The 15,385-nt window shown below is 41.7% G+C and overlaps 1 protein-coding gene across 10 annotated transcripts in view; it reads left to right on the plus strand.

Annotated features, from left to right (window-relative positions):
* bbg (PDZ domain-containing protein big bang) overlaps positions 1–14,148 on the plus strand; it is a 171,163-nt gene extending 157,015 nt beyond the window's left edge. For 9 of the 10 annotated variants that reach the window (XM_089467015.1, XM_089467016.1, XM_089467017.1 and 6 more), the window contains 5 exons: positions 9,793–12,578; positions 12,649–12,777; positions 12,845–13,280; positions 13,343–13,480; positions 13,539–14,148. In XM_089467015.1, the coding sequence (XP_089323141.1) occupies positions 9,793–12,578; positions 12,649–12,777; positions 12,845–13,280; positions 13,343–13,480; positions 13,539–13,687 (3,638 nt within the window). In that variant the 3' untranslated portion in view covers positions 13,688–14,148. Of the gene's footprint in view, positions 1–9,541; positions 9,701–9,792; positions 12,579–12,648; positions 12,778–12,844; positions 13,281–13,342; positions 13,481–13,538 lie in introns of those variants that run through there. The other variant, XM_089467024.1, reaches the window with a different exon arrangement.
* The last annotated feature ends 1,237 nt before the right edge of the window (positions 14,149–15,385 follow it).

A 15,385-nucleotide genomic window follows, 5' to 3' on the forward strand; every position in this document is an offset into this window, starting at 1 on the left:
TATAAGAGTTTATATATCAATACTAAGATAAAATAGAATCAGTTTTAGTGTAGTATAGACTTATTTTTAAAAGGAATATTAATATATAGAACAGATTGCTTTCTTTTATAATGCTTATATAGTAAGTGTAAATATTTCTGTATATTTGAATGGGTCTGTCGTAATGCGAAACATTTAATACAATATAACAACTTGGGCAATATAACAGTATGACAGTCGCTGTGCAAAAAAACACAGTCAAACGTGACAATTTGTTAACAATTTCGTTATATGTAACGATTTGTGTAATACCTTATCGAAGTATTTATGTAAATTTCATTAAAAAAAAAAAAAAAAAAAAAAAAAAAAAAAAAAAAAAAACAATATTAGAAAGAGAAAAACAACCTTTGTTTCTTACGAATATATACAGAAAACAAGTAAGAAGGCTCCAGTCGAGACTGCTCGACTAGGAGATACCCTGAACCCTCCAAGCTGATATTCTAATCATTCTGCACTTCTTTTATGCACACATACATACACATGCTTCCACACGCACGCATAAGCCTGCGCTCTGCTAACTGCGCAGTAAGCAGCGACTGCGCTTGGGCTGCGCTGCAGTTTGGGAAATATTATGAGAATTTATTTGTTGAATAATTTCTTTTGTAGACACACAATCTTAATGAAACTTTTAGGGCGTAATCATATGGTGAATATGTGTGTACATTCCAAAGCCCAAGTCTCTAGTACTTGAAATGCGTCTTTTACAAATTGGGGGTGAAGGGGGCGTGGTATCCAAAATCTGTAAATTACAAAATCTTTGTACCGATTTACTTTATATACAACGCAAATTTGAAGACTCCAGGTCTAAAAATGTTCAAATTAGGCCAAAAAAACAAAATCAATTTTTCGATTATTCTCGATAAAAAAGTTATCGGACGATTTATCGAAAAAATAAAGCAAACTCGTACTGCGTATGGTACTCACGAGTATGCATGCCAAATTTCAGCTCTCTAGCTCTTGTAACTTCTGAGATCGACGCACTCATACGGACGGACGGACGGACGGACGGACGGACGGACGGACGGACGGACAGACGGACAGGGCTATATCGACTCAGCTCGTCACGCTGATCAAGAATATATATACTTTGTGGGGTCTGCCACGCCTCCTTCTGCCCGTTACATACTTTTTCACAAAACCATTATACCCTGATTTCCCATTTTCAATGGGTTCAGGGTATAAAAAAAAAACAAAAAAAGTGCTAAATTGATAAAAGGCATTCCGTTTGTATTTCTTTATAAAGTCTTTACAAAACATTTTCACCGTTTGCTTTGTTAATGAAATTTGCGCTTGGCAAAAAGAAGAAGCAAAGGTAATCGACTTGAATGTCACCTGCTTGTTAGTAGCATTTGGCAGGTGTAATTAGAGTAATACCTTTATAATATTATTGCTGTTCAAGTGTGAAATGCGAATGAATGAAAAAGAGAAATGTTAATATTATTATTTATAGAGTCTGATTGTAGCAATTTGTTTTTAGCCAATGATGCATCAGAACACTCCAAGTAGGCTTCATTACTATTTACGTCCGCTGAATACAATTGAATGCTTTGATTACCTGATTGCCCTTGTCGCTGTAGAAGGTGCCACAATTTATATTGATAGTGCTCGATTTATTAGATACTTGCGCTGATAGCCAGGAAGGTGATGGAAACATTTGCTTGATGTCATCAACGAAACGAATGAGTTTTGATTTTTCTTTCTTTCTCCTCTATTATTATTTTGCTTTTTGTGTAAGTGTGTGTGTGTGTGTGTGTGTGAAGTCATAATGAACCGAAATGAACGGAGGTTTCTCTTCAACTAATTAGACCATAAAGCAGCCGACCTGGCTGGCCGAACTAATTCGCTTCAGATAAACCACAACAAAGGTCACGCTTTAATTGATAAGAAAACACAATGCCGTCTGTCTTTGGGAAAAATATTAAATCGCTTTTCCAAGCCGAAATGCCGGCTACTGTAGCCTAGCGAGTCACTCAAATGGAAATCCTCAGGGGCAACAATGACAGCGCGAGAGAACCCCAACAAGAACCGAACTGAACCCAAAATGAACTTGAAGTGCCAGCTGTGCCTCGATAAAGATCACAGCCCGCGTCACAGTCACAGGTGGAAGTGCCTACAACGATCTTCGAATGGTAGAAACACAAAAAAAATGAGAATCATGCCGCAATTGAGTGCACTTTTCATGCATGTACAATATATAGAGCAGGACTGCTAGATGCCCTGTAAAAAATAGCAAAGCGAACGAATTGAATTTCTCTAGAATCTGTTTATTCGAATATTCATTTCTTAATTGAGACAATTTTACAGATTTTAAAGTCAAAGAACACACATTATAATTATTTAAGATACATTCTATTTATTATATAAGACTGCCTCTCTGTCTTTCTCTTTAAAGTCTAGCACTAATTTGTTTCTTGACTTCCATTGAAAGGTTTGCCTGCGCTCTTTCGCATATAATTAGCATGCCTTTAGCTGCATTCTGATTACGGGGTATTCGCAGCAAAACTTTTAATAGTTTTGAACCTTTTTCGAGTCACTTAAATTGCGCAGCGAAGCGTGCTCTCTTCAACTCATCCTCCACTCTCCTCTGCATCCTCACTCCCTCTCTCTCTCTCTTAACACTCAGCTGCCAGGTACGCCCTTTTTCAACACTGCTCTAAAGAAGTAAGATTAAGAATGGGAATGAGAATAAGAATGGGGGAATGGGGCAATGGGGGAACGAGTTAATGGGGGAATGGGAATAGGACTGGGCCGGAGAGAGTAATTAACCCATGTTGGCCATTTGTTTTCTTGTCGGCCTGCCTTTTGCAAACATTTAATTGTTCCGATTGCCGTTTAATTGTTTCGATCTGCAATATTTGAGATGCCAAAGTTAAAAGTCTTTCGACTTGTGCAGATCAAAGTTCTGCCGCCGTCTGCTACTACGGTTCTTGACATATTCAAACCATACCATTCCATGCCTTGCCATGCCATTCCATTCCATTTCTTTTCATTTCACTCAACTTATTCAGGTGGGTTATTAAAAGCCATCAACAACATTATTAGCCAAGACTCGAAAGAGTCGGCATTATGTAAGCTAAGCAATTGTCAAACTGTGAGGAACTCCGGTTTTTATAGAGCTTCTTCTCCGTCTTCTCCGACTTCTGTGACTACTTCTTCTTCTTCTACGTCATATTACGGCAAGCTTTAGCCACGAGTTGTCCAATTAGTTGTTTCCGTAATTTCTTGGTATTATTTTAATTAGTTTTCCGTGGCCAAATATATCTATGTATATATATATTTTTTTATTTTTTCTTATTTAAATTGCGTTCACTCGCTGACAGGTTTTACTGTGCCGCCCCAAAGATTTATTTGTTTTTATCTCTTTTGATAATGATAATTTATGGACAATGCATTTTTACATGCGAAGCGATGTGATGTGATGCGATCGTAATTCGTTTGAACTGCACCTCTCAGCTGTGTTTAGGGCTTCAAATTGTGTTGGTTTAATTTGAATTTAGAGTTTGTATATATATTTTTGCTGTTCAGCTGGAGATTTTCTTGAATTTTGGATTTCACTTCCTGCTTCGAAACGAAATAAAAAGTGGAGAAAACTCATCATAAATTTCAGAAGTAGACATCTCTGCCATATATATATTTTAGTATATGCCTTATGCGAAATTGCGTCGTAAATAGCATTGAAATGTTCCTTGAAGTCTGCCTACATTCTCTCTCTCCCTCTCACTGCCTCTCCCTTTCTCTCTCTGACTCCCTCTCACCTGCTTTGCACTATCTTACATATAATTCACAGCGCGCTTAACGCGCTTACCTGTCCCATTCCCCATGTGTTAACCATGCCTTTGGCTCTTGCCAATGGCAAAAATACGTTTAAGCCAAGTCGCCGAAAGCCGAAAGCCGTCGACGTCGCAGTCGCCGTCGCAGTCGCCGCTGGGTGCGTGTATGCAACGTGTGTGGCAGCAGCTGCCGCTGTCGCTGTCGTTGCTACGGCGGCTGCTGCTGGGAGACCTCGACAGTTACCTTGCCCCCTACCCATGGCACTTTAGCTCGATATTTATGCAACGGCATACACTTCAGTTCTGCTTGCCCTCTTTGTACCTCCCGCTCTCACTCACTATCCCCTCTCTCTCTCTCTCACTCAGCAATTGAAGCTCGCATTTTTCCTGGCAGCACATTTTCCTCGCCATATGCATAAGCAGTTTTTCCAGCCCCTCTGGCGGCTCCTCTCGCTCACTCACTCGCCCGTTCGCTCGCTCGCTCATCGCATTGTTTGCAACACTTGGCGCTTGCCACATAACAACAGCAGCAACAGAAGTTGCAACTGCTGCAACATATGCAACAGCAGCAGAAGCAGCAGCAGCAGCGTCCGCTATGCAGCGTTGCATGACACATTAAATGCAAAACGGCCAGCGTGCAGTACGAAAGACAGGGAGAGAGAGATGCGGAGGGAGAGAGAGGGAAAGGTAGAGGTAGAGACAGCGAGGTAGTCAAGGAGTTAAGACCTGAAACATTTTGTTGGCCACCGCCAAGAAGTCGGTTGTAGCAGCGGTTTCTACTGGTGCTGCTCCTCGTACTGCTGCTTCTTCTTCTTCTTCTTCGTAGTCTGCTGCGTTGCTCTTATTAAATAAAAGAAATGCTCTGGAATTTTTTAAATATGCCCTAGCAGTGTAAGAAATATTGGGTATATTGGACTGTGAACGGATAGAAATATGTATAGAAATAGAGAAGGGATATTTAAAAAGTTTATTTATTTAAATTAAATATAAATAATTTAAATTACTAAATTACATATAAGAAAATGTAGTGAAAAAAAAAAACAACTTTTATATATTTTTTATTTGCTACTTTTTGTTGTAAATGATATTGTAAAATAAATCTAAAATAAAGGAAAAAAAATAGAAATAATTTAAGACTTATTTATTTTATTACTATATACTATTACTATATAAATATTATTACTTAAATATAAAAAGAATAATTTATTCATTTTTTTGAAATAATATTAATATTTATTTGTAACATGTTTTTACACTATTTAAATATTTTTTATTTTTTTTATTTTTATTTTTTTGACATACAAAAATGAAATTGACGGACTTTTCATTTACCTATATTTCTTTGCCTGGTGTAACAAATTTATATACCTCGTGTATAATAATTACCTGAAAAGCATTTTGACAGGGTATTAGTCCACGACTACAATTAGTAACTCCTCCATAGACATATGTATACTTAAATATATTTGTACACAAAGAACCGGCTGTTTCTGCAGCAGCTGTTTGGCTTATGTTTAAGTTATTTCTAGCAATGTAAATACGCATCTACTGTATAATACGCAGGTCTTGCGTTTTTTATCGTAATGCGTAGCAATTAACGAGCTTTAAATTTGTTTTAGGAGCCGCGGATCAAGCAGAGAATTGCGAGAGTTTGTTTAGTAAAAGCCTATTAATATGCATTGAGCTCGACGACGCGTCGTCAATTGCGTGTAGTTCAGCTGGGTGCTGAGTGATCTAAGGATGAGGGCTGGACACCTCGGGCATTGTGGTGCGAAACTCTTCAATCCAATCCATCCATCAAGCGACGCATTGAACACTTTAAATAATTGCACATTGTGGCTGAGAGGCTTTAATAAAATAATTAAAATGAAATATGCCATACGGCTGGCTCCAGCTGGAAACAATATGCGAGCGCGAGCTCCTGCTTCACAGTCCACTGAATGGTCAGAGAGTCTGAAAGAAGTAAAGAAGATAAAAAAAAAAATAATAATAATAATAAAAAGCATCAGAAACCACGAAGAATCAGCGCAGAATGCTAGCCATGTAGAAAAATGTGCGGGCTACCAATCTACGCATTTTTTTAACCATTTTATTCTCTGGTCTTTTGTTTTTGTTTCACGTCTCTTGGACGTCAAAGGGAACGCCGACACGAGTAAAATGCGAGCGATAAAATGTTTTAAAGAAATCGCTGAAAGCGTACAAAAACAACAACAACAAACGAAAAGGAGAAAAAAAAAACTTATTATATTAATTTCAATTATTTACGTACGGTAAGCAGCACGCAAGCCGATTTTCAACAGCGATTCCCACGTTGAGAAGCGCAGAGAGGGGCGCAACTCTAAGTGGCATTTTGTGCGCTAAATGCGCGCAATTTGTTACAGGATTTTTTCTGCCATAGCCAAATGGAAGGGAGCACTGTGAAAACTCATTGAGGAAAACTGTGGGAAAAGCTAAGTCTAAGACTATGCAATTTATAATTATCAGCGGTAGGTGGCGCTGCAGTGGCCGCACAGTTCGCCCAGTGCTCGCCAAGTGCTCCCAGAGTCTTATGCAATAATCGTCGCATGTTGATCACAGCAGCGGAAGTTATTAGAGCAAGTTTCGAGTTATGCCAGCCAGTTCCAAAGAACTTTAAAGCGTAGCTTAGCGTTCTTCAGCATTGAGATTCCCAACAGCGTCGACAGCCGCCGCTTTGGTTTCACTCGCTTCTAATTAAAGACGACACTTTGGCATGTACTCAAAAGCGTCGACTCGAGCACGGAAATGCCTCGCGCCGAAGCTTTCAAGAATCGTTTTTTGATATTTGTGGAGTACCGAGAATTGTACGACTTTCCAGTTGATTGTTGGACATGAAACACTTGTGTGCACGGCCGCCATTCATTTCCTCAATTCGAATTCGAATTCGAGCCCCAAATTCCCATTGCCAATTTTATTTTTATTTTATTTTATTTTTTTTTTTTTATCTTGTAAGTTTGAACCTCTAATAATCTTCTTAACCTTTCACATGGCGAACACTCGCCGAGAGCCCCTGAAGATTACAATTAAATGTAGCCAGTCGACTGTTTCAGAGCGCACAGCGGGGCAGCTAAAGGTGCACAAAAAATAAGAAAATATATATATGTATATATACATATATATATTTATATATTAATGGAGAGCTGTGAGCTCCAGCTCCAGCTCCAGCAACGGTGTTATTTAATTGCCAAAAATAAAGCCAGGGAAACGCAATCAGAAAAGATTACAAATTATAAAATTGTGGCAGGTGTCCCGAACGAAACGAGTCAAGTCGGGTTTTGTTTTTGTTTTTTATTTTGTATTTTTCATTTGCGCCTACATAAAACATTCATTAGATAAGAATCGGTGGCCGGCCAGCCACCATATGCATACATAATAAAAAAAAGCTCCACTCCGCTCGGCTTTTTGGCCAACAATGAAAAAGCCAAGCTGCCAACTGCCAACTGCCAGCTGGCAAATATCAAAAGTCCTAACCGAGAGGGGCGCCTCATGTTACACTTGAGAGTTGAAGATTAATTGTTGCCGCCTGTCGTAGGCCTGCGAGTTCGATCTCTCAGTCTAAGAGTTCGTCGAGGTTCAGGGAATTCGTTTTTCTTCTTTTTTTTTTTTCATATTCCCCCCCAACTTTGGCTAATTTGATTAATTAAGCGTAGCATCAGAATGGCTAAGCGTATTCAATGGGCGCCCAAAGGGCCTTTTAGATTAATAATAACAATTATTATTAAATATTATGTGGCCATAATGAAAGCCAATTAGCTGCCGACAAGTGGAATGGCTGGCGGGGTGACCAAGCGGGGTAACCAAGTGCCAAGTGACATGACTACAAAATATTACACAAAATCTAATCTTAGCCATGAGTGAGTGGACAGCCATGACGTAGTCGCCGCAATAGACTTTGTGTCACTCGTCTCGCTGAATCATGCATTCAGATATCTATGTTAAATAAGTGACAGCTATGCCTCATCGATAAATGTTGGCGCACTTATCGATTGCTGATTAATCAAGTGAAATGAAACGAAATGGAATGAAATGAAATGACTGCATTCCTCAGGGTTTCTCTGGCTGGCTTTCAAACAAGCGCAAACACTTTCTAGGTCTGCGTCTTCGGCGCCCTTGAGGCCCTTCTGATATTAAACATTCAACAGTTCTTTCTTTTTTGCCAGAGTTTCTGCACATGCGGCTTAAATATGTATGTACGTATATATGTACATACATATATTATACGTACATGATTTCTTTTTAGCCGCTCTTTGGCTGGCCAAAAGTTCATTAACACTGCGCACAGAACTTCAGTTACAAAACCCAACAACGAACCGCAAAAAAATTTAAGAATTAAAGAATTTCCAGCAAAAAATAAAATAAATGTGTAGAAAAAAAATAAAAAATAGAAGCACGCAGCGGTTTTCATTTTAATGGAAAGATAGCCTCGCTTTTTTGTTCTTGCCTTATTCTTGTTTTGGCTTAATTAAAAATGCAAATTTCTTCATGTATGTGAAGATGCCTTGAAGTGTGAGTGATATGTGGGCGTTCGCCTAGTTCGAGGCAGTCCAATTTCTTATTTCAATCAGTGAAATTGTGCAGACTAGAGTCTTCTTCTTCCACATCTTCTTTGTGCTCAACTCGCCCTAACGATTGACCCGAATACGCAATAAAGCTGCCAAAAAAAAAAAAGGAGAAATAATCCAAACAAAAATCTGTCAACCTAAACAAAAACTTTTTCTATTCTTCATTAGCAAAACTTTCGCTTTTTGTTTTTGTTTTTCTTTTTTTGGCTTTGTTCCGTTTTCAGTTAAGACAAAGCTTTGTTTATCCATAATTTGTTTATTTAAATCTCAGCTCGTCTCTGGCATTATGATAGCTACTTATTATTATTATTGCTATTATTATGTATATTGCTGCAGATGTTGCGGCTCTTGCGGTTTTTAATTGCCCTCAGCTAGAAGAGTAGTTGAGATATAAATATCTATTTGCTTTTGGGGTATACGTAAGATGTGCCTAAAGTCGCAGAGGGGTTAGCGCATAATGGCAACTATTTCGCTCTTTTTTTTTTGGGCGAAAGTTTTCCGTTTCCAATTTTTTGTTTTGTTTTTTGGCTTATTATAATTATAGTCTTAGCGGCCGGCTAATAGACATAAGTTTTGGAAATTGTTTTTTAAATTGTTTCTTTTTTTCTTTAATTCTCTTGCACAAATCTTTCATTCACAGCTTACTACGCAAACTCAGTTTACCTGTAAAGACCAAAAACAATATCCAAGTGATTTACAATCCTCAACAAGTTTTTAAACCTTTAATAACCTCTACGATTTGTTTTATGTGCCTTAACTAAGCCCTAACCTCTTAGAAATATCAGTTATATAATCAAAGTAATAATCGTTATCGATAAATTAGAATGTCTATGATTATGTCAATTCTTCGATCTCATTCACCCCTATTAAATGTCTATAATAAATTTGCCAGTAATTGTGTTTATTAAATATCTATTATCTGTTAATCGAATAATTGGTTTCTCAAATTCAACTTGATATATTGTTTATTGCACATTTTCGATGTTTAGGACTCTTATCGATAAGGCAAATCAAGCTAGCTGTCTTCTATCAAATTAATCGATTTATCGTTTTATTAGATCACTTATCAATAGGTCTTCACATTTTGTTGCGGAGTACATTTCATATTTTGAATATTTAACGATACTTATCGATTTATCAATCTAGTATCCTGCTATACTGTTTTTTAAATAATATTCACCTAAATTACAATTGATAATCAAAAAAAATTTGCAAGCAAATAACGTATATTTTATATTTGATAAATGTATTGAGTTACTCGTGTACTTATCGATACCTGCACTTATCGATAACCTTGCCTCCCAGTTACTTGTATATCCTCGTTTTGTTTTATCCACTTGTTACTCCTCGTGTATTTTGCTAACCAAAGCCTTTCCCCTTCTCTCTGTCGCTTCCCTTTACAGATCTTGGTACCCTTAACAACCACAACCACAACAACAGCATCGGCACAGTTAACATCACAGCAGCAGCAGCAGGAGCAGGAGCAGGAGCAACTGGCAGCAAGAAGCCTCTACTAGCCACAGCGAGCGCGACAAAGACTTCCACTTCCACATTGACTTCGACGGCCTCGTCCGCATCCAATTCGTGCCCAACGCTCGGCCCAAGCTTGCAGCCCAAGCATAACCACAACAACAAAATGGAGCTGCTGAGCAGCCCAGCAATAGCAGCAACAACCACAACAGCAACCGCCACGAAGCAGCTGCTGGTGCAGGACTACCTGAGCTACGCATCCCCACCGACCTATTCCCGACTGCCACCCGATGGCCACGAGTTTCCACCCAACTTCAGTGAGCCGCTCATAATGCATCCCAAGCTGAGCTTCGAGCACAACAACAACAACAGCAGCAGCAGCAGCAGCAACAACAGCAACAAATTGGACGCTGCACCACCGCTACCCAAGACGGGACCGCCTCCAACCGTGCCGCGTAAGATGTATCGCCAGGATTTGGTCATCAATATGGAGGATGCGCGTCCGACAGCACGCGCCACAGAGAGTGCGGCCACAGCGCCATCTGGCGGCGGTGGCGTGCGCGACTATCAACGTTCCTTGAGCGCCAGTGCGCCGCGCAAGCCCAGCGATTGGCGCAAAGACGAAAAGTCCGAAAAATCGGTGCGCGACAAAATAGCCATGTTCTCATCCAGCAACGAACTGGACGCCATTGCGCCAGCTCCAGCCACAGCCAGCTCCAGTTCCACTTTCTCTCGCAAGCCACTGAACATGAGCAGCGAGAATCTGCTGGAGGCGGCCTCCTCGACCCCAGCGCCTTCCCTGAAGACGCGCGCCATGAGCGTGGAGAACCTGAACGATGCACAGCGTCAGTACCAGTTGGCCAAGCAGCTGCCGCAGCTGCATGTGGCCGACTCCATGTACTCGCTGCACACGCTGAGCACGCCGAGCAACGGCAGCAGCAGCATCGGCGTCGGCGGCGGCAGCAACAGCAGCAGCAGCAGCAGCTACAACTACAGCTATGCCTCCTTGCCACGTCGCACGCATGGCGGCAGCAGCAGCAGCATCACCTCCTCGGCTGTAGAGCGTCGCATCAGCTTCTCGGGCGAGGGCGATGCGGCCACGCGGAAGGCGGCCATTACCAACATATTGGAGCAGCGGCGTCGCAGCTTGTCCAAGCTGCGCGGCCTAGTCATACCGGAGCGGCCGCAGCTGCTGGAGCCCATACTGGATCTGCCCGAGATCAAGAGTCAGGTGAAGGCGGCGAGTGGAGAGGACTCGACGGACAGCGGCCTGGGCGAGATGCGTCCGCTGAGGCAGGCCAGCAACAGCACCATCAGCAGCAGCAGCATTAACTCCAGCAACATTAGCAACAACAACAGCAACATGAATGGCAGCAGCTATCGCAGCTTCCTTACGGCCACACAGCGTCGTCCTTTGGAGACACAGCTCTCGCAGCCGCCTGCCAAGCCGCCCAGGACATCGCTAGCTAGCACTTTGAGCATGCCCAGCCGGCCAACCCCGCAACAGCAACCACAGCAGCAGCAGCAACCACAGCAACAGTTGCCGCTGCAACAGAGCTTCCTCGCCGATCAGGAGAGCGACACAGATTCCGTATTCTCCAATACGGCACGCGTGCCCACGCCACCGGAGAAGTTCGCGCTGACACGCACGCTCAGCTCGGAGACAAACACTTCGATAGCCAGCTCCAACACCTCCACCTTGACGTCGGGCTCCTCGGCCGGCTCGCAGGCCAGCTGCAGCTCGCTGGGCAGCACGCCCACCGTGGATCTCACCCGGCGCGTGCTCAAGTGCCAGCTGAATGGCAGCGCCAATGCCAATGGCAATGGCAACGATGCCAATGCCAGTGCCAACAGCAATCGCAAGAGCATCCTGGCCTCGGCCAAGTGCCGCAGCGCCAAGAGTCGCGGACAGGAGAACTTCAATGACAACGACAACGACAGCACCGATGGTGAGGCCTGCGTCCTGAACGGGCGTCGGCTCAAGTCTAGCTACAAGCAACAGCAGCAGCAACAGCAGCAGCATCAACTGCTGGCCAAGCAGCTGGTGGTGGACAAGCTGATCAATGTGGCTGCCTATGTGGAGCTCACCTCGGATACGGACGACAGCAGCCGGCGCTCGGATACGCCGGCCAAGATCAGTGCCATGTTCATCGATGAGGAGCGCAAGGCCAGCTTCAAGGCCGATCCCGTGCAGCAGGCCAAGCTGCGCGTGGTGCAGGCCAAGCCTGTGATTTGCCCCATGCCGCAGCGCACTCAGACGCCAAAGCTGGGCCTGGGCAGCGCCAGCAAGTCGCAGACGACGGCTGAGCTGCGCGAGAAATTTGAGCGCAGCGCGGCGGCGGCTGCAGCAGCGGCCACGCCCCCAGTTCCATTGCCCGTGCACAAGGCAATCACGAGCGTTGCCCTGGCCAACGCTAAGCCGCATCATGAGCGCTTCAGCTCGCTGGATTCGCTGGCCTCCAGCTCCTCGGGCGTCAGCTCGACCACACAGAACGTGAGCACCACCCAAGAGACGGCCACGGAGTTCGGCAGCTTCTCATCGTTGGGCAGCAATCAGAGCTTGATTACGGCACAAGATGTGCAGCAGATTGTCGAGGAGGCCGATCCGCCACTGAAGACACCGGAAGCCTTCATCATAGTCCTGCAGCGGGATACGCCAGAGAGCAGCATTGGCATCACACTAGCCGGTGGCTCCGACTATGAGGCTAAGGAAATAACCGTGAGTCCTCCATATAAATATATTCATTTATATATGAGACGAACTAATATTGCATCCTCTTCATTTCCAGATCCACAAAATATTGAGCAACACGCCCGCTGCCAAGGACGGACGCCTGAAGAAGGGCGATCGCATCTTGGCCGTCAATGGCATGAGCATGCGAGGCCTAACACATCGTGAATCGATCAGCGTGCTCAAGGTGGGCATGCATACACATATATACAGCTATTTATATAACTAATCTTTAATTTTCTGCCCCTCCACAGACACCTCGTCCCGAAGTCGTCGTCGTGGCCACGCGCTCCGAATCGCTGATCATCAAGCCGCTGAATAAGAAACGCTCTTCGCTGGGCTCGCTCAGCTCACTGAATGAGAAGCCGACTGAGCTGGACTACGAACGCAAACGCAACTACCACAAGGCATCGCGATCGCTCGATCTGGATCTGGACATTGTGTCCAATGAGGGTGGCGCCAGCACCGTGCCCAGCACGCCGAGCACGCCCAGCACGGGCACGAGCAGTCCGCAGCAGCCGGCCAGTCTGCTGGATGAGGCGAGCAGCAACGATGCAGAGTTGACCATTGCGGGCATTCGGGCAAGGCGTCAGCTCTCTCGCGGAGATGCAGCCAAGCTGAGCACCAGTGAGCTGCTGGAGCGTGCTGCGGAGGCACGTAATGCCATTGCCGCGGAGATACGTGCACAGGGTAAGCGATCTGAAGCCTACAGATCTAGTGGAGTCGTCTTAAACCTCTATTTGCTATTGCAGCTGAAGACGTGGCGTCTGGCGCTGGTGCGCGTTGCGTGGAAATCATCAAGGACAGCTGTGGACTGGGCTTCTCCATTGAGGGCGGCTTCGACTCGCCGTTGGGCAATCGTCCGTTGATTGTCAAGAAGGTCTTCATGGGTAAGTCAAGTGCCAGCTCCAGCCAGATTGCAATTACTAAGGTCTATTTTCTCCCCAGGTGGTGCCGCCCAGAAGACCAATCAGGTGCGCAACGGCGACGAGATCCTTAGCATTAATGGTGCCTCAACGGCGAGAATGACGCGCGTCGATGCCTGGAACTATATGAAGCAGCTGCCGCTGGGTCCGGTCAAAATTACATTGGCCTAGATTCTATATAGCTTGATAATGATAATGCGCCACAATTTTTTAGTTTAGTAGATTGAAGATAGAGGGAAGAGAGCAGGCGAGCTGCGACGTTTTGTTTCTGCATTTAGAGAGCGATCTATATACATGTAATCGTAATCATATATACATCTATATATATATTTAAATAATTTAAAGTGCAATTGATATAACTTTTCTAATTTGAATTGGGGCTGCGTCCTCTATTAAATATATATATACATATACACTTACATTTTATATATCCCTTGATTGTACATAACTATCTTAACTAATTTACGTATTTAATTTTCTCAAACGATACAAAGAAATGGAAATTTTTGTAACAGTGGTATTTTCTTTTACATATTATTGGTTTACACATGATTTCTGAGTGCACGCAAAAAAACAAAAGTTTGAAGCAAATCAAATTAAATAAATAATATTTTATATATTTTATGCCATAATTTATGCGGGAACGATATATAAATAATTATTTTATTGTTTAAACGAAAGCAAACAAAAATCAATGTTTACATTTACAAAAGTATTTGCAAAAAAATATATATATATAAATAAAATAAACCATATTATGCAAATTATTCAATATCTAAAATGGCTTTTTAATGGAGTTTAACTTGTGGCAATATATTTTTATATGGTAAACACACAAACTGAAAAATATATACCCTCAAAGTTAAATGGTTCGCTAATTGGGGCATGACTGAATTGGAATCCCCATATAGATATTTTTTCCTGAATCATAAATCTAAATATTGGATAATATATATATCTTTTAATGATGCTATATAAATGTATAAATTGAGCTATCTTCTTAAACCATTTTTTGGGGTAAAGCAAACAAGAAACCAAGTTTATAATCTATAAATTGTTAAATGTACATTTGTATTTCTGGAAAGCCTAAAAGTATGCAACGCCTTTAGCACCTTAAAGCTTGGCTTAAAACTGAAGAAATCAAATCAATTTTGACCAGGATTTTTAAAACGTAGTTATATTGCTTTCTACTATTTTTTGTTATTTTTTTTATAACCCTTTTTGTATTTAAAAATATACTGTTAGCTCTTTATAGCTCTCATACATATCTCCTGAAATCAATACGTTCAAATGACTCAGCTTGCCGCTCTGATCAAAAATATATATTTTCTATGGGATCTGTCATGTCTCCTTCAGCCTGCCACATACTTTTTCACGAGAGCATTAGATAATGTTATATAAATACGATATATAAAATATAAAGAATAAAATATTTTATTTTTAAAATTAAAGTATACAATATGAAACAGAAAGTGATAATATATAAAATTTTAAATCATCTGCTAATTGTAAACTAATAATATTTGAAATTATTATGAGTTATGTGATTATTTAGGTTCAATAATTTATCCTAAAAAAAAAAGAAGAAATAAATCAAAAAGAGTTCAATTATTTATCCTAAATGAAAAAAATCAAAGGAACTATTTGACTACAATGTCATTTATATTCTTTCAAAAAGGTAACTTCCGGGTCATCGACTCGGTAGATTTCATAAAAACAACGACAATGCTTTATCTAGAAAATAATTCCTAGATCTATTCATTATTAAATTATAATATTTCTCTATATAATAAAATCCCCCAAATTATTTGAGCTATTCCTTGACCCACTTGAAAACAATATATGAACTTATGCAAAACAATGAAAACA

Source organism: Drosophila arizonae, chromosome 4, assembly GCF_054131065.1.
Source record: "Drosophila arizonae isolate 15081-1271.41 chromosome 4, UAZ_ARI_1.0, whole genome shotgun sequence".
NCBI classification, from domain to species: Eukaryota; Metazoa; Arthropoda; class Insecta; order Diptera; family Drosophilidae; genus Drosophila; species Drosophila arizonae.